This window comes from Gopherus evgoodei, chromosome 12 (assembly GCF_007399415.2).
Source record: "Gopherus evgoodei ecotype Sinaloan lineage chromosome 12, rGopEvg1_v1.p, whole genome shotgun sequence".
NCBI lineage: Eukaryota > Metazoa > Chordata > Testudines > Testudinidae > Gopherus > Gopherus evgoodei.
Genome location: NC_044333.1, coordinates 23,396,495 through 23,415,735, shown reverse-complemented (window position 1 = coordinate 23,415,735; position 19,241 = coordinate 23,396,495). Strand labels below are relative to the sequence as shown.

The window sequence follows — 19,241 nt, the reverse complement described above, 5'->3', positions numbered from 1 at the left end:
ATAGCCAAGAATTGGACTGGCAAAGAGGCATCCTGCCAGTGTTCCCTTTTCTCCAGTCATGCCCTCTTTTCCTTGCTCAGAGAGAGCAGCTATTCTGATTCTCCTGTAGTGCAGAAGACTGGGGTAGCTGTAATGCCTTTATATGCAGATTTTGCTAGTGACGCAGTGTAAAGTGGCTTCCCCAGATTGGAACATCTGGGTCTTCAGCTTCTGGTTTAGTAACTTTTTGTCTAAAAAAATCAGTTTATTAACTGTAGTTTTATATTATTATTTCTTTTTACTGATTATTTGTGGTTTTTTTTCCCTCCTTTGTATAATGTCTGTGGTTTTTACCCAGCTTTCCAGACGCACTTGGAGGTGAGCTCAAACTACAGGCTATGCATTGTTTTGGATCATAACCTTTACCAAAATCAAACAGGAATATGAAAATGATAAATGTCGTAATGAATGCAGTGGAATTTAAAACCCTTTGAAAAACAAAAATTAAATGCAGATTTATTATAATTTATCTCAACAGGGAAATGGTCAACAACAGTGCTTGGGGAAGTGTTTGCACCAGATCAGGATGACTGGGACAATAAAACATTTCTCTCTGAAGGAAAAATGCTCAAGTGAGGATTGTATTTGTGTCAAACTGAGTAATATTTAATGTTTATGCTTCTGTAACTTTTTTACTCACCATGAGATTTCCCTGTGTACATTATATGTATAAAAGCCAGGATTACACTGTGCAACAAGGAATGTACCTCCTGAATATTCTTTTTCATTTAGATAACTAGGTTTCAAGGAATTGTTATACACAATATTTATCTTCATCTCAAATAATGTAGGGCTACATCATGCTGTTGATTTTAAAGTAGCGCTCTCTATTACTTTTCCTAGGCATTAAGGATGTGCTTTGTATTAGACCCAAAATAAAAATAGACTCCACTTTCATTGCCACCTCCGCCAAGTATTATAGTCTATTTGTATTTGATCACATAAAGGCATCCAATATGAGCAAAGAGTAGAATAACTCAAGATATCACAAGGGAAAGTGAATTTGGATGATCTCCTCCTAGAGCTAAATTAACCACTGCACAAGCACACAGTCACAACTTGTTTTAACTCTTTGTAGTTGTGTCTGTTCATGCCAGTATTGAACTTGGCCTCGAGGCCATACTAATTCATCTGCCCGCAGCACAGAACGCAGGTAGAAATGTAGTTCTGAAGTGGCTTCCTCTCTGTTTCACAAAATAAAAGCAAAACCAAGCTTTCTTTTCTCTAGAAAATGAAGATGTGAAAGCCTTAGCGAGCCCAGAGTTGTAGCTGGAGCTTCTGCCTGTCAGCAGCCATTGGGGATACTAAGCCATAAAAGGGTATTTTTCCGTACTAGTGACCTGGCCATAGTAGACCTCCATAGGCGCTCAAAACAGCTCCCTTCATCATAGCTCATGGGCATGACGCAAGGCATCTCTCTTGGAACTTCTCTTTAACAGGCACCAATGTGGGACTAGAAGGTTTGCTCCCTTCTCTTATCACTCCTCCCTACTCACCACTGGGACCTGTGCAGGGGTATTCTTGTGTTTACTAATTCTTGTAGACTGCATGCTCTGGGTCAGGACTAAGAAAGCTTATAGGTTTGGGAATTGCAGAAAAGCTACTCATTTTCATAAACTCTCCTCAAGCTTTTCCAGAACTTCCCAGTGCAAAGTTTTTTTTCTTTTTTAGTGCCTTTCTGAGGTTGGGCTCTGGTACCCATCAGACAGGTCAGTTGACCATGGATCCTCCATACCAACTTTCTAGGGCTTTTGTAGCCTAAGAGGCCATATACCTATGTTGCTCGGTCAGGCCCTTATATGGTAGAACATGTATGCTGAAAAAGACCAATTCAATGGTGAGTAGAGGATGTTTCTGGTTTGACTTACTAGGCTTTTCATGATTTAGGACTTTACTTCTAGATTTTTCAGATTAAATCAAAGGACTGGCTCTCTGGTAATGGTGGATAATGCTCCTCAGGGGACATACAACTTAAGAGTCAGAGTTTCAGATGGAGTCTGGCCTGATGTAATATCAAGAGTACAGATCCATGTCAAAAAGTTGGAAAATGAAGCCATACGCAATTCAGCCACTGTACGTTTGACAGGTCAGTTTTATTTGCTGTTTGAGCTTGGTTACTGCTGTATTTGAAAAGCTGTTACTTAGATGTGTTTGTAGGATAGATGCATTTGCAGTGTCTTTCTAGTGCTGTTGGGCTGGGGTGAGTTGAGAGATTAACCAGAGATTTGCAGGCATTTCATTTCAGTATCAGGGCCAGTGCAACCATTTAGGCGACCGCCTCGGCCGCCCCGGTGGTTGCTGGCATTTAGGTGGAGGTAGCTGGGGCTTGGGAGCATGGGGAGGGCTGCCTGCAGCAAGTAAGGGGCAAGGGTGGCACGCAGGGGAACTCCCCGCCCCAGCTCACCCCTGCTCCGCCTCCTCCCCGAGCACGCTGTGGCTGCTTCACTTCTCCTGCCTCCCAGGCTTGCGGCGCCAATCAGCTTAGGCGGCACAAGCCTAGGAGGTGGGAGAAGTGAAGCAGTGATGGCGTGCTCAGGGTGCTTATGCTCGTAGCAGGGGTGTGCTGGGGCTGGGAGGGGGGTGAGCCTCAGGCCGGAGGGTGGCGGGTGGGGAGCTGCCGCAAGGGGGGCGCCTCAGGGTGGAGGGGGGGAGCCTCAAGGCGGGGCTGCGGGTGGGGGGAGTGCAAGGTGGAAGTTTCACCTAGGGTGTGAAACATTCTTGCACCGGCCCTGTTCAGTATACTGTACTTATGATTCCCCAACTCAGATGTCACAGTGGAGGAGTTTATAAGGAAAGATGAACATGGGAAAAGCAGACATGACAAATTTAAGGAGTTACTGGCAGAAATCTTTTCGGCTCATCCTAGTGATATCACTATCTTCAGTATGATGAACGTTGATGGAAGACAGACAAACTTAAGATTTGCAGTTCGTGGTGGCTTTTCTTATTATAGACCAGAAAAACTGCATGGTGAAATAGCAGCATTTAAAAACAAGGTATGTGCCCCAGTTTTAATTCAGTGAACTTAACATTATGGTGGTTTGCATAGCTATAAACTAACTATACTAGCATCCTTTACGCAGACACAACCACGCTATTGAAGAGCATGCCAGGCCTACTGATTTACTTTTTGCTTCACTTGAAGTTTTGTTATACTAGTTTTCACTTTAATTTTCTTCCTCTCATCAGTCCCTTTTATATAAATTTCCATTTCAATTTGTTTAGCCACTTTTTGTTAGGAGAGGGCAGTATCCTCCTCCGAATCATAGCACTTTGGTCAGTTCTGTGTGTGCATGTGTGTGCATGCATATAAAAACTTTATTATTATTACTTAACATATACTTTGCAGTATTGCCCAGTGGCCAAACAAAATACACCTCTACTCTAATATAGCGTGACCCGATAGAATGCGGGTTCGCATACAATATGGTAAAGCTCTGACACGCTGCTCTGACCAGCATGTTAAGGGTGTCGGGCCAGGCTGGGGCTGAGGGGTTTGATAAGGGGCAGAGGGTCTTGGGGGCAGTCAGGGGCTTTCCCCCTGGGTCTGGGGGGCAGGAGCAGTGGGAGGGCACTTTTGGGGGCCCCGCAGTCCCAGAGTGGCCCGGGGGATTAGCGGGGGGCAGGGCCGTCCTTAGGATTTATGGGGCCCTACGCAGTATTATTAAACTGGTGCCCCTATGCCGGATGGCAGCCCAAGCTCACAGCCTGGTGAGGGAGGGGGAGGAGGTACTTGACAGCAAAGGATAATGAGATGCCCAGCCTGCCTCATGGTGGCAGAGAGTCACAGTTCCCCGCAGAGACTTCCATGCACTCTCCCTCATGCAGAATGGACATGAAGAAAGTACCTAATTAAAAGCACTAAAATTTGGGAATAAAAAATGTCAGTCACAGGTTTTTTGATATGCCCTGAAGTTTGTCAGAAATTTGTTTGCAAAAACTTCATAGTAAGGGTGAGTCAGCTGTCCTGCTGAATACAACATTACATATAATGGAATACATGATGCAGCTCTTCTCTGTTTTACATTTTCTTCATCAGTATTTCTAAGTTGAATTTATATTTTAAATGTACTCAAATCTTAAGCCAGCATTCCAGATTACTACATATTTAACTCACTGAAACAAAGACATTCTTTTAAATTAATCAGAAAGGTTTAGTGTGTTCATAACAATGTTCATTGCTTTTAGAAAAAGGGAACAGTAATTTACTTTGTGTGATCTCCATAACAAGAGACATGGTTATGAAATTTCACCAACTTTAAAAAAATACGTTTCCAAAGATGTTAGGTATAACAAGGATTTTGTCTTACTAAGGTACTGATTTTGCTGGAGAGTTCTTTTAAAACTAGTTTGTCGGATAGTCAGAAGTAAAGAAAGGGAACTCTTTGTCCAGCTATCTGGAAGGGAAGGACTGTTGTCCCTTTAAGGGCTCTCTTTAGTGGGGAGTGGGAGAAGAGGTGATGAAGGGATGGACAGAAAAGGACAGGAGGACTTGGAAGAACTTTTTTTTTAACTATAGTAATTAAAATGTGCATTTTAGATAAGGGAGGTCTTTTGAAGGATTTATTTAAAAAACTATGTGTGAAGATCCACACATTTAAGGCTAAAGATGATTGTGCATCTAAAACTCTATGCAAGCATTTTTTAGAAATGTGATTTTATAATCTTCACCAGCTCACTAATGAAATATTTTTAAAGCAAATTTTAAACTAAGGTCCTGTAGACTGACATGTTCTGTGTAAATATTACATTAATGCACAACTGTTTTTGTCAGTAAAGTCAGAAACTGACAGTATAAAAATTTATTTGGGCATAAGCTTTCGTGGACATCTGATGAAATGGGTTCTAGTCCACAAAAGTTTATGCCCAAATAATTTGTTAGTCTTTGAGGTGACACAAGGACTTGTCCTTGTTTTTGCTGATACAGACTAACAGGACTACCACTCTGAAACCTGTCAGTATATACCTTGGGGTTGGCAAATGCCTGTTAAATGGCTTTATTACCCCTTGAATGTCTCTTTAACAGTTTCAATGTTGTGCTAATAGGTCTGGCAGGCTGGAGGTTTTTTCAGTTTTAACTACTAGATTCCCTCCCAAGGAAGACTCACCAGGCTAGAGCAGCCATGTGTGGGAGCCTGCAGGAAGGGTCAGAACAGGGATAGGAAAACAAGAGGGTGGACACTAAGACCCAGTAGTGCCCCAAATTTTCAGGTGCCCTACGCAGCTGCCTATGTTGCCTATGCCTAAGGACGGCCCTGGCGGGGGGCCAGGAGCAGCCCACTCTGCTTTCCTCGCCCCGGCCCCAGCTGTGTCGTTCGGGGAGGGGACTTGGGGGAAGGGATCGTCCCCCGCACTCACCAGCAGCGGCAGAAGCGGAGCAGCCCAGCCCCAGCCCCAGCTCCAGCCCGCTCCACTCCGCCAGCTCCCAGCCACAGTGCGCCACTTCCTGCCACAGGTGAGTACAAGGGCCGTCCTTTCCCCAACCTCCCTTCACTCACCTATGGTGGGAAGCGGAGCGCTGTGGCGAGGAGGTGGCAGAGTGGAGCAGGCTGGGGCCGCGTTGCTCCGCTTCCCACCGCCAGTGAGTGTGGAGGGCTTCCTTTCCCCAATCTCCCTGCACTCACCGGCGGTGGGAAGCGGAGAAGCCCAGCCCCAGCCAGCTCCACTCCACCAGCTCCCAGCTGTGGCGCTCCGCTTCCCGCCACAGGTGAGTGCAGAACCTTTCCCCAGCCGTCTCCCAGTGACACGGCTGGGGCTGGGGCAAGGAAAGCGGAGCAGGCTGGGGCTGCGTTGCTCCACTTCCTGCCGCAGGTGAGTGGGAGGGGGATCCTTTCCCCACCCTTGCCCCACTCACCGATGGTGGGAAGCGGATTGCTGTGGCTGGGAGCTGGCAGAGTGGAGCGGACTGGGGCCGGGCTGCTCTGCTTCCCGCCACTGCTGGTGAGTGCCTGTCAGGAGGTGGGGAGGGGTGGATAGGGGTCGGAGCAGTCAGGGGACAGAGGGGTTACGTAGGGGGTGGGATCCTGGGGGTGATTAGGGATGGGGGTCTCTGGAGGGGGTGGTCGGGGGACAAAGCAAGTTTGATGTAATGCAGTCTCACCTATAACAGGATGAGATTTTTTGTCTCCAAAGGACAGCATTATATCCGGGTAGAGGTGTATTAATCTTTAAAACGAGTAAATGGGATGACCCACATAGTTATAGCCCTGTCAGTTTGACATCAATCCCAGGCAAAATAATGGAGCAGCTGCTACAGGACTTGATTAATCAAAAATTAAATGGAAGGTAATATAAGTAGTCCCAATCAAGATGAGTTTATAGAAAATAGATCTGGTCTAGCTAACTTGATATTTTTATGAAATTACAAGTTTGGTTGATGATTATTGCTGATGTAATATACTTAGGCTTTTGTAAGACATTTGACTTGGTTCCGCATGACATTCTGATTACAAAACTAGGATGACAGAAAATTAAAATTAACATGGAACATATTAAAAGGATTAAAATGGGTAACTAATAGGTCTCAAAATGTAACTGTAAATGGGGAGTCATCACTGAATGGGTGTGTTTCTAGTGTGGTCCTATAGGAATTGGTTCTTGGTCCTAGGGCTTTGGAGTGGAGCCCGGAGCTGGAGTGCGGAGCAGCTCTGGAGCAGTGGAGCTGCAGGTTTTTGCTTGGAGCTGGAGCACAGCTGTAAAGCCCTGCTTGGCCCTGCACTATTTAACATTTTTGTCAATTACCTGATAAAGTTTACCGATAACACACAAGTTGAGGAAGTGGTAAATAATGAAGATGATGATCACTAATACTGTGTCGCCATCTGGATTGCTTGGTAATATGGGCCTAAGCAAACAATATGTGTTTTTAATATGGCTAAATGTATACATCTAGGAACAAAGAATGTAGGCCTTACTTACAGGATGCGGGACCCTATCATGGAAAGCAATGTCTGAACATGAGCACCTGCTGTGATGCTGTGATTAAAAGAGCAAATGCAATAAACAGAGGGGGATCTCAAGTAGGAAAGAGAAATTATTTTACTTCTGTATTTGGCACTTGTGCGACTGCTGCTGAAATATTTTTTTTCAGTTTTGGTGTCCAGTTTCAGAAAGATGTTGATAAATTGGAGAGGGTCCAGAGAAGAACTGTAAGAATGATAAAAGGATTAGAAACCTGCTTTATAGTGATAGATTCAAGGAGCTCAATCTATTTATTTTATAAAGAGACGGTTAAGGGATGACTTGGTCATAATCTATAAGTACCTACATGGGGAACAAATATTTGATGATAGGCTCTTCACTCTAGCAGAGAAAGATATAACACAATGCAATTGCCAGAGGTTGAAGCTAGACAAATTCAGATTGGAAATAAGGTGCACATTTTTAACAGTGAGGATAATTAACCAGGGTTGTGGTGGATTCTCCATCACTGGCAATTTTTAAATCAAGATTGGATGTTTTTTTCTATAAGATCTGCTCTAGGAATTATTTGGGGAAATAAATTCTATGGCCTGTGTTATACAGGGTGGGGTCAGACTCGGTGATCACAATCGTCCCTTCTGGCCTTGGTGTCTAAGAAGCCCCAGTGTGCCAGCTGCTGTACAAATACATAGTAAATAACAGCCCCTGCTGCAAAGAGCTTATGATCTAAAAGACAAGACACAACAGGGAGATGAGACAAAAGGGGAGGGGAGGAGAGATGGAAACATGAGCTGGTATCAATGATAATAGATTGTGTGTAATTCTTAGCCAGTAATCACAACTCGCCACCTGCCCAACTTTTATCAGACTGCAAAGTCTGTAATTTTGTCTGTTAAATAATATAAAGTATTAGAATCCTCCAAATGGCCAAGGTCACAGAATCAGAGAGGCAGATACTATTCATGCAAAATAATTGCTGCTTCTCTTGCATATTTATAGAGCAATTACAATGATAATATGGAAAGTTACATTGATTTCAAATAGACTCTGCTTCATAATACATAGTGGGATGATTCATCATAGTGATAACAAGAGGATAATTTTTGCTTCACATATTTTACTGAAGAAATGGCATTTCTATTAATTATTTATCACCTTTCAGAGTTTAATGAATAGCTCTAATGAGTTATCACCAATTTTCTATACTTACAGAAACAAAACATAAATATAGAATTCCTCCATTATCTTTTGTATATGTGCTTCAGTTAACGATAAACAGAGAAAATTGGCAATTAGCACTAGAATTATTCATTAAAATTTTAAATAAATGATGAAATGTATTTATTTGTTGCACTCCTTTGGATATGGCTTTATGATAACTGTTCTTAGTGCACAACAAAAGACATCCATCCCAGTAGTTTTAAGGAATCATAATTGTCTGTATGCGCCATGTTTTTCTGTAACAGTATTGCGAAACTGTCTAAATTTTTTAATCCCCACTAACAGCATACCCCATAGCTGCATTGACAGGATACATCATGTCATTGTGTGATATATTTCTACTTCTTTTTCAATATATGTCATGATATTTATGAGGATGTATTGAAGATTAGTCATAAGGGTCGAGATTCTTAAAAGGATGGTGGATTGAAATGAAGGCACTAGTAAAATGGAAAGAGAAGAAAAGAATGGAAGGTTTTAAAATTTGTTTTTGGCCATTAGAGTTTATTTAAAAAAAAATTCACAAATTGTACCACTAAAAGTAACAGCTTATTAAACATATAAAATTAAGCCCTAAGTCTGAGCTCACACTAGTTTTACATTGGTGAATTCTGTTAACTTCATGGAGTTACTCCTGATTTACACCACTGTGAGGATCGAAGAAAGCCCTTAGTGTCTGGGTTCTGACACTGTGGTCCAAACCCTGAAGCTTTTCATGCACCCGTGGAAAGTTCAAAACCTCTAATTCAGTATCCATACTCTGCCTCTGGTCAGCCTAATAAGTTAAATTTTCAGACACCTTTGTGCTTTTTGCCATGCTGCCCCTCATGCCTGGGACAAACTCCCTGTAAACATCCACAAAACTAACTTTTTATCGTCCTTCAAAACCCTCCTTGAAATTCTCCTTTGAAAACATATTGTGTCTGTTTCTTTGTGCTCCCCCATCTAGCTATATCCATCTGTTGTCTTTTATCTTACATCGTAAGCTGTTTGGGATAGGGATGGGGTTTTTGTCTGTGTCCGTACAGTGCCTAGCACAATGGAGTCCTGGGCCATCACTGGGGCTCTTTCGTGTTACATTAATACAAATAAATAACAATAATGATTGATTGGGAGATACATGATCCAATGCATAGCAAGATGGATGAGAGGCAGGAGAGCTGGGTTATTCCCAGCTTTGCCATTACCAACTGTGTAACCTCAGGCAAATCTCCTTACTTCTCTGTACCTCTGTTTGCCCCCAACCCTTTGCCTGTCTTGTCAATTTAGAGAGTAAGTCTTTAGGTCACAATCTGTGTTGTGTAGTGTCGATACAATAGGGTCCCAATCTCAGTTTTGGCATCTAGGTGGAAGCCTCTCTAGGATACTGTACTCTAGGATGCCATTTGATACTGAATTAGAGGTTTTGACTTTTCCATAGATGCACGAAAAGCTTCAGGATTTGGACACTGAGAGCTTTGTTCTACCCTCATAATGATGCAAAACAGGAATAACTCCATGAAGTCATGTAATCCAGATAATAAATACATAAATGACAAATGAAATCCTGTGCAGAGAGATCCCACAATACCCTGCACACTGTGAAGATCACGGCATCTTCTTGTAGATATGGCAGGAGGTAAATGGAGATGTGGTGGAGGTGTGTCAGCGAGTCCGAACACAATTAGGATACATATGTCCGAGAACTTGCCAATGTAGGAAGCCATGTCCGCTACTCTGCTGGGTACTCAGCAATCCTGAATGCAGTTCAATTGTCATGTGCCGTGGTCAGGCCATGCTTCTGTATTGAGGGAGTGAATTTACGATTTACAGTATCTGGGCATAACAGGGTGAGTAGAAAACTTAACTTGGAATTTTCTTGCTGGTTGTGACCAGATTGTGCTTGGCCCTTTATGTGTGTGCAAGGGTGGAGAGACGGGTGCCTTATGCTGCCCTAAGATTGTAGGCATAATCCCAGCCCCTGTACTCTGGTCTCTGCCAGTCTAGCACTCTCTGGTGCCTTAGAAATATTATTAACCGTCCAGAACAGCTATAATAAGTTGGCTGTCAGTGATAGCAATTATTGAGTTCCAGGAAATATTGCTACTCTAAACTTTCACACACACTGAATACATATAATTTCCTTTAAATCACTTTGGTTGCTCACAAAGTCTAGGCTATTAATGACCAATTTTCATGTAATTAAAGTCTTCCATAAAGTTTATGATTGCATGGATTTTCAGAACTGAAGGAACAAATGAAAACATTCCATTAGGGACAGACTGGTGATTTGTTAAACTGCATTTCCTCTTAGATCCAAACAGCTTTAAAAGTGAACGTTTCACAGATTGATGTAGACGAGTGTGGGACAACAGACTGTCATGGTGGCAGCGGTTGTACAAACTACTTTACAGTGAGTGACATCCCAACAGTGATGGATGCTGGGAATGTGTCATTTGTCTCTGTAACAATCACCATCAGCGCAGTCTGCACCTGTTCAGCTAGAGAGCGAGTTCATCAGTCCTGTGCCTCCTACCCCCAAAGCCCATGTCTCAATGGTGGGACGTGTATTGACACTCTTAATGGTTACAGGTGAGGAAACTTGTACTGCAACTTTTCTTGCTGTCTCTTTTATTTCTTTTTTTAAAATGTCAAATGTAGTTAACAGGATACAGGACTAGAAAAGTGATGGATTCACCTTCAGATCTGTATTAAACGGTACATTTCAAATTGAGGGAAATCCAGAAAAGTGATACATGTGCAGAACTTTACACTTAATAGTAAAAACAGTTCTTTAATTGAGGGCCTGATCTTGGTCCTGCAGTCTTGAAGCCATGGAAAGTATAGTCTGAATAAGGACTGTCGAGATAAGGCCCTAAATGGAAACCAATGAAAAAACACAAATGCCTTAGTGGTGTTAACTCCTCTTCCTATGCTGTTCTTCACGATTTGGTATAATTTTGTGGATGTATGTTATGACGATTGCAGATTCCACAGTTCCATCACTTTTTAGTGCTCCTTTCATGGTTTCAAGATTTAATTCCCAATTAATCTTTTAGAATTTTCATAGGATTCTCATGGGATTTCTTCCGTGGGTAAGGTCACTATGAAAACAGTAGGAAATGTTTATGTTGAAAAGCTTTTCAAAAAGGGTCAAGATGACTGAGGATATTTGTTACTGGATGCAGACATTTTAACTTTTAGATCACTGATTCATATCCAGCCCAGTTCGGTAGACTAACTAAAAGTAAATGTTTTGATGATAGTATTTTTATTTTATCTATTCATTTATTTGTTTTGCTTTAGCCTTCCTCTGATTTGCTCTTTCAGATGTCATTGTTCTACTTCATTTCATGGACCTGACTGCCAGCAGACTAAGCACAGTTTCCATGGAAATGGATATGCATGGTTTCAACCCATCAGGCCTTGTTTTGAGAGCTTACTATCCCTAGAGTTTATTACTGAGGTTCCAGATGGGCTTTTACTATACAGTGGTCCTTTATCAGATCCAGAGCCTGGGAGTACAGAGAACTTCATGGCAATAGGTACTTGTGCAACATACAGAGGACATAACTAAATGCTTTGTAGAGGCTTGAAGGAAGGATTCTCTAAGAATTGATGTTGCATGTATAATATAGTAATTATAGTGCGAATTCTTATTTCAGTCTGAGGGATTCATATAAAGTTTGTCTCTTGAGTGCAAGACTAGAAAAATTAGGAAAAAAGTGTCTTGAAAAATACTTTAGCAGTACATTTTTTCTTTGACACTGTGGGTATGTTTTAGTTTACGCTAATGATTCTGAGCGCATCCTGGAGCTAAAGAAATCAAAGTGAAACAGAACAGACAGATTGACAAAGAAAAAAAAATCCCACAAGGAAACATCTATTGCTTTAAAGGAGTTCAGATACTTTTGAGACAGGTATTACATAATTAATGCAGTCTGAGTTGCATGTTATTTTATGTGGTTTGTGAAGACAGAAATCTACTTCTTAAAATTCTTTCAGTCTCAAGGCATTTTTGAAACATGTTTTCTTTAACAGGTTATGACTTGATGGATGAATCCAGTCCCACAGCTCCATCAAAGCCATATATGCAGTGGTTTAAAGTTGTCTATACATCTGATTTTTTTTTTAATTGTTGCTCCGTTATTTTCAGTGAGTTAGTGAAAGAAGATGTGTGCAGATTTGTGTATATTTTAAATTGACATAAATATTGGGATATTAATCTATGACCTGATTTTAACTTTGCTTCTGTGATGTTAAATTTGTATTTATTTATTAATTTGGACAGGGCTTGAGAGATAGCATCCCTATATGCATGCATGTAATGAGTATTAATTTTTACTATAGAACATAATATGGTATTAGTGCGTTAGTAAGGAATACATTTCAATGTTTGGTTTAGAGCCTGATCATGAAAAAACGTTTAGTGCCGCGTATTTTCTCTGCACAGTTCAGGCAGCAGATTCCACGTACAATTAATTAACAAAGAGTTAGCATACTCATTAATACAATTATACATAACAAGACCAACAGGCAATAACTTCTCCTGCATAACACTGGCTACAGAATTTGACCACATAATTCCTTCACTGAGCCCAGTAACTTGTGGTTCACAATAATTGTTAAACTAATCCAGTCAATACATATATCAAAATAGCAGAAGTGGAAAAATATATTTGCAGCTAGATTTTAAAAAAAATGTTACTTTAATTTTACTTGTTGGCCTTTTAGAACTTTCCAGTGGCATTCCTATGTTGAAAATTAACCATGGTGCAGGCACTGAGACGCTGCATTTCCCAAGTCACTTGAACTTGACTGACAAAAGATGGCATCGGCTTGAAGTCAGAACTAATGGTCAGGTCAGATGCTTGTTTTCTACTTTATGGTTTTGTTACTTCCAGTTAGTTCTTGCATACATACAGAATTAGGAAGGTATAAAAAGAGAGACTGGAAAATTGTATGTTTCATTCCATATGTATCTGTAGACCTGATGCACAATGTGAATATTGGGAGGATAGCACTACGAATTTCATAATCTATCCTTCTGCAGCTCCACATCTCCCACATTTCTGTTACATATGGGTCAGCAGTTCTCAAACTGTGGGTCGGGATCAGCAGGGCCAGCATTAGACTTGCTGGGACCAGGGGCTGAAGCTGAAGCCCAAGCTCCACCATGACCTGGGGTGGTGGGCTCAGGCTGCAGTCTCCTTTCCCCCCACTGTGGGCAGCGTGACTCGAGCTGCAGCCCCCTCTCCCCCTACTCGGGGTGGCAGGCTTGGCTCCGTACTGCCTCCCCTCACCCCCACGCCGGGGCCATGTAGTAACTTTGTTGTCAGAAGGGCACACGGTGCAATGAAGTTTGAGAACCCCTGGTATGGGCTATTTCCCTCCTGTCTGCAATTTCCAGAAGCAGTTCAAAACCGTGGCATAGCCTGTGCTAGCCATGCTCATGCTTCCTTCTCCAGCTTTATGGTTCTGCCAGACCTGCCACTGCAGCAGCATCAAGTAAGAGTTCACTTGTATTTTATCTGTTTGGGAGCGTTTGGGGACATTAGCAAGCAGTCTTTCTCTCTCTCCTGGAATGGATATTGACCGGTGGGTTGGTTTCAAGTACCTGGTATCTCCTTGCCAGCCTCCTCTGCCTCCTCCCCACTCCCCCCCAAGGCATGGCACAGCTGTTGTGCAAACACTGAGCTAAATCAAAGTGGTGTCTTATTTGTGAGTCAGCTTTTACAGGCCCTTTGGAAGGCAAATTGTGCCCTGCCTGTTCTCAGCCAGCTGACACTTGCATTGCTAGGGCACAGGGTTTTGAGTTGGACAGGCATGCTGAGTCCCCATGGCTCAAGATGCCAAGACTCCAATACAGAAATGACCAATCTGGAGATGAAGAGCAGAACAAAGAAAGACTCCAAAGAAAAAAAAGGAGGATTTTATCAAACATGCCCAAGGGATAAGGCCTGGGACAGAACAGGAATGGAGGGGGGGAAAAAGCCCTTAAGGGGCTCCAGTTCCTGTCCCAAGTCCTAAAATGGGTCGTAAGTTCCCTGGAGAGAGAAGCAGGGCTCCTACTCAGGTTTCTTTCTTCTCAAGTCTCTTGAATCAGGGAACTCTGACTATTGAACCCCATCCTCTAGGCAGGAGGAGTGGGGCCTAAAGGGGAAGGACACTGAGGGAGATATATCCAGAGAGCTCAAGGCGCTGCATAAAGGAAACTTCTAACACCCTGGCCACAGCTGGATCACAGCACCTGCATAGAGGCCCAAAAGGCTAAAAAAATCCAAAAAGAGCAAAAAGAAAAAGATATTAAAAAACCTAAGAGATATGCATCCTCTGACTCTAACATGAACTCCTTTTCTACTGAGAAAGGGGAGATTTCAGATTCAGGCTCAGAGCTGGACATGGAAAAATGCAGCAAAGGTTTTTCCCCTCTGAAATGTTCGGAGGATCTACAAACTCAGAAATAGACAAAAATGCTCCTTTTGTCCATCTTCCTCATGAAGGTACCAGAGGAAAGACATCAGCTATATCTGTGGAAAATCCTGGAACCAGGGATTGAGTGGAAAATTCATAGGATTCACCACCTCTGAGAACCACTATGACAACAAAGATGCCTCCACCAAGATCTGAATCCAGGAGGCAGAATTTCCCACTTCTTAGAAGAACAGTCTCAATCAACCACAGACAAGTGAGTAAGAGAGATGTTGAGTTGCCAGCACTCCCTCGAACTAAGGGTCCCACCCAACCCTCCTTCATCCAATTCTCCATCTCAGGTGACCCAGTCAAACACAAGCTGGTGTTAAATGAAATGTCATGTCTCCTGGACATAGCAGCAATAGAAAGAGTTCCCTAGAAGACAGATTCTTAAGACTATGCTCCATTTTCTTCATTGTCCAGAGGTATACAGGGGAGTAACAGCAGTCCTGGATTTCAAGAGCTCACCGCTAGATGAAGAAAATGAGATTTCAGATAGAGACCCTAGATTTACAGTAGCATCCCGGCCCCAAAGGGATTTTCTCGCGTCTGTGAACCTAGCAGATGCATATCTCCACATTCCCATACAGCCATGCTACCACAGACCGCTGAGATTGCATACAGCATGGTCCACTAGCAGTATCAAATGCTTTTGTCATCCCCCACGGTCTTCATCAAGATGCTGGTGGTCATAATAGCCAGAGTAAGGTCTGAGAGTACTTACTTGTATCCCTTCCTAGATGACATTTTGATCAGATCTCTGACCCAAGCAGTGATGCACAGTCAGGGGCGACTCCAGGCCCCAGCACACCAAGTGCGTGCTTGGGGCGGCAAGCCGCAGGGGGAGCTCTGCTGGCACCGCGAGGGCGGCAGGCAGCCTGCCTTCTGCGGGTTGCCTGCGGAGGGTCCACTGGTCCCACGGCTTCGGCGGACCTCCCGCAGGCATCCCTGCGGAGGGTCCGCTGGTCCTGTGGCTTCAGGACTCCTGAAGCCGTGGGACCAGCGGACCCTCTGCAGGCAAGCCACCAAAGGCAGCCTGCCTGCCGTGCTTGGGGCGGCTAAATGCCTAGAGCCGCCCCTGTGCACAGTTCCACAATCCAGATGCTGGATCTGCTTCAAGCACACAGATTTGTGATAAACACCAAGAAGAGCTTCTTTACTCTCACCACATAGATAGTTCACCTGGGAGTGGATATAGACACTATAGCAAAAATCTACCCATCACTGGTTAGATTCCACAAGATCTAGAACCTGATAACCATGTTGGTAAAGTGGGCAAGGCTGACCATAGCTCAATGTCTAGTTAATTGGCCTCCTGGTTTCATGCACAGGAATCATCCTGTGGGCAAAGTGCTATATCAGGTGCCTCCAGGCCTCTCCCCTGAAAGTATGGAATCATTCAGGGGAACACATGCAAGATCAGGTACTGGTTCTGAACTTGGTGCTCATCTCTCTTTACAATGGTGGACAATCCCATAGAACATCCCCAAGTGTCTTCCTACATGCATGCCAGACCCACAGGCACTCACAATCGATGCCAGCCTGATTGATAGGCTCTGGGGCATTGGACAGTGCCACGTGCCTGGAACCCCTGGGAAAGGAACCATAACATCAACTTATTGGAGCTCAGAGCTGACAAGATGAGCTCAGCGGAAGTTCCAGAACTACCTAGACAGCAAACTTGTTCTGGTCCAATTGGACAACATGGTCACTATGGTGTATTTCAACAACCAAGGGGAATGAGAAGTTTAACCCTACACGCAAAAGCAATGGAGACAGGACCCTCTTTTCCATAAGAGCAATACACATAAAAGGAAAGCTGAACCAAGGCTGGTTCTGCAGATGCACAGTCAGCAACTCAGAATGATGTCTGAATCAGGGAAGCAGACCCCAAATCCTTGGGGATGGATGCTGTTTTTGCGTAGATGGTCATTAGGCCTGCTATACACATTTCCACCCTTTCCACTTCTAGGAAAAGTGATCCCAAAAATAAGGCAAGGAGAAACAAAAATGAAAGTGTTAGCTCTGCACTGGCAAAAGAGACTATGGTTCTCCAATCTGATAGAACTGAAATTAGAATCACCATTGCCACTACCAGTGAGAGTAGACATCCTTTACCAAGACCAGTCCTCCATCCAGGTCCAGTCTGTCTACAACTGACAGTCTCGCTTGAGAGGGAAGCATTAACTTCATTAGGACTGTTTTCCAAAGTGATTGGAACTCTGTTCTCCTACAGGTGAGCTTCAACTAGCTGCCTGTAGACGCAAGCCATGTATTTCATGCCCAACCGGCTGTGCATTGTCCAACTGGCAGCCATTGAGCTGGATCTGGACTGTGGGATGATTCCATCTGGCCTCCATGGAGGATGTTCCGCACAGTATGACCTGACATGCACCTCATGAGTGACGTCATGGTGCATGGAGGACACCATTTTGGACTGCGTAAGGCATGCAAGTGAGTTGTTTCATGCCTTACTAAAACTGTCATGACTTGCCACTGTTAAACACTAATGGCTTACTACTCTATGTGGACAAGGTTTAGCTCATTGTGTCAAAAACAGCAAAAATCTCAAGGATTCTGATATTGCAGTTATCCCATACATATCAGAATTATGAGAGGCACTCAGCTGCAGAATGTTAAATTTCTTACTTGATAATTACCTTTCTGCGAGCAGTGTCTCACACACTTCTAAGCTCACTGATTGGCTTCCTAGCCAAGGGACAATATTTAATTTTGAGGGCTATGCTTGTAGGCTATAGCCTACTGTACATAGTTTACTTGTTCACATTGATGTTGTTACTAATCACAGCTTTAGAATAAATCATCTGGCAGCAAGCTGGAGAAGGGAGAGTGGCTAGCATGAGCTGTGCAACAGCTTGGAACTGCCTCTGGAAACTGCAGACAGGAGGGAATAGCCCATATGTATCAGAGTTGTGGGAGATTCTGCTAGCGGAAAGGAAATGATCTGGTAAGACATTTATTGATCTTATACATTTGCAGTTTAGGGTCAGATTTTTTTAAAAAGTAGGCACACAAATACATGCAATTTGTACATGCAATTTTGACCTTAATTTTCACAAATGTTTAACATCTTTGTATTCTCAACTCAGTTAAATGTGTGCACAAATTTGCCAAATTATCCATTTGCAAATGCAATTATCCATTTTGTGAGTGTGACTGTTATAATCAAATGCACAAGTTAAATGCACAGTTGCATGCCCATTTTTTCCTGTTTTTATATATTGCCTTTGGTTGCAGTATAGAAAATCACACAAAAAATGGCAAAACCCTTTAATGATCAGGACACACAGACAAATGAACACAAGACATAGTGGATGGATTTTAAACAATTGGGTACAACTTTATGTATTTAACACTGGGGAGGGGCATCCCTGCTCTCTTATGCCAGGAGATTATCTGAGTTCAGGACTCCCACCATACAACTATTAATTTGAGGTAGACCCACCTGTGCCTTCCCCTAGGACTCAATTCACTTCCGAATCCTCATCTACCCCTACATGTCGGGGGTAGAGATTACCAGGACCTCAGTCAGCGAACACTTCAGATCTTCCCTTTCTTCCATAGGCAAAAGGACCACCAGTGCAATGCTGGGTCCCATTTACTTCTGGAAGCCTGGTCCTTTTTAGCCTTATCTGTGCTGGCCACTAAGGACACCACCAATTAGTATAACATTTAGGGTCATGTTCTGACCTACATTGCTTGGTAACAATTTCTAGGGTTGCCAGCTTTGGTTAGATGAATTCCTGGAGATTTCATGACATAATTTTAAATTAAAGATTAACCTTTAATTCCTGGAGACTCCAGGATAATTCTGGAGGGTTGGCAACCACAGTGATATCCTGCCTGGCTCCAGTCCCTAAGGTCTTGGAGCCAAATGTGTGCCCCCACATCAAGAGAGGAACTCTGTCACCCCTAAAAAGCTTGGGCCTTGTATATTGGATATCTGTGTGTGATCGGTGAGCCACCTACTCCGAAAATTAAACTAGCCAGTGTCCAGTTAACATTTTTCAGGCCCTGTTTGATGTGGGCTGACTTGACAGCTTCCTGCCAAACTTGCCTTTCAAGCATCCTTGATCAAACCGGTCTTGTGTGTGGCCTCCACTCTCTAATCAATTCCACATCCTTCTGGATGCTAATTCTTAAATTCAATCTGGTGCAGGCCCCAAGATAATTTACACCAAAGTTAAAAATCGGGACATTTGCTGCCTGTTGTCCGGCCATCGTCAAGTGAGAAGGAGCATGAGCTGATCGGCCATATCATCACAGGCATACAGCTTCAGCCTTGAATCTCAGTTGTAATCCACCTGCTGACCTAGTCACCATCTCACTGGCCCAATGCGCAATAGAGAGCCTACAGATCCAGACAGACATTGACCCTCCTCACGATGTCTCCTGCAATCACAAATGACAGGGTTAGCATGGGCCCCTGGCATGGCCTAGAGGCCTACTTCTAGGGTGTATATAGGTTCTGTAACACTCCGATTTTTAGCGCCCACTTGCCCAGACATGCTATTTGCATAGCGCAAGGGAGAGGGAAACGGCTAAAACTTGAGTACAACGTTTGAAGCAGTTCAGTGAAGCATAGT

General features: G+C 43.3%; 1 protein-coding gene across 1 annotated transcript in view; it reads left to right on the top strand.

Annotated features, from left to right (window-relative positions):
• LOC115660508 (neural-cadherin-like) overlaps positions 1-19,241 on the top strand; it is a 154,479-nt gene that overhangs the window by 114,351 nt on the left and 20,887 nt on the right. The window contains exons 21-26 of the mRNA XM_030581981.1: positions 518-611; positions 1,941-2,125; positions 2,806-3,035; positions 10,475-10,752; positions 11,491-11,705; positions 12,895-13,022. Of these exons, the coding sequence (XP_030437841.1) occupies positions 518-611; positions 1,941-2,125; positions 2,806-3,035; positions 10,475-10,752; positions 11,491-11,705; positions 12,895-13,022 (1,130 nt within the window). The remainder of the gene's footprint in view (positions 1-517; positions 612-1,940; positions 2,126-2,805; positions 3,036-10,474; positions 10,753-11,490; positions 11,706-12,894; positions 13,023-19,241) is intronic.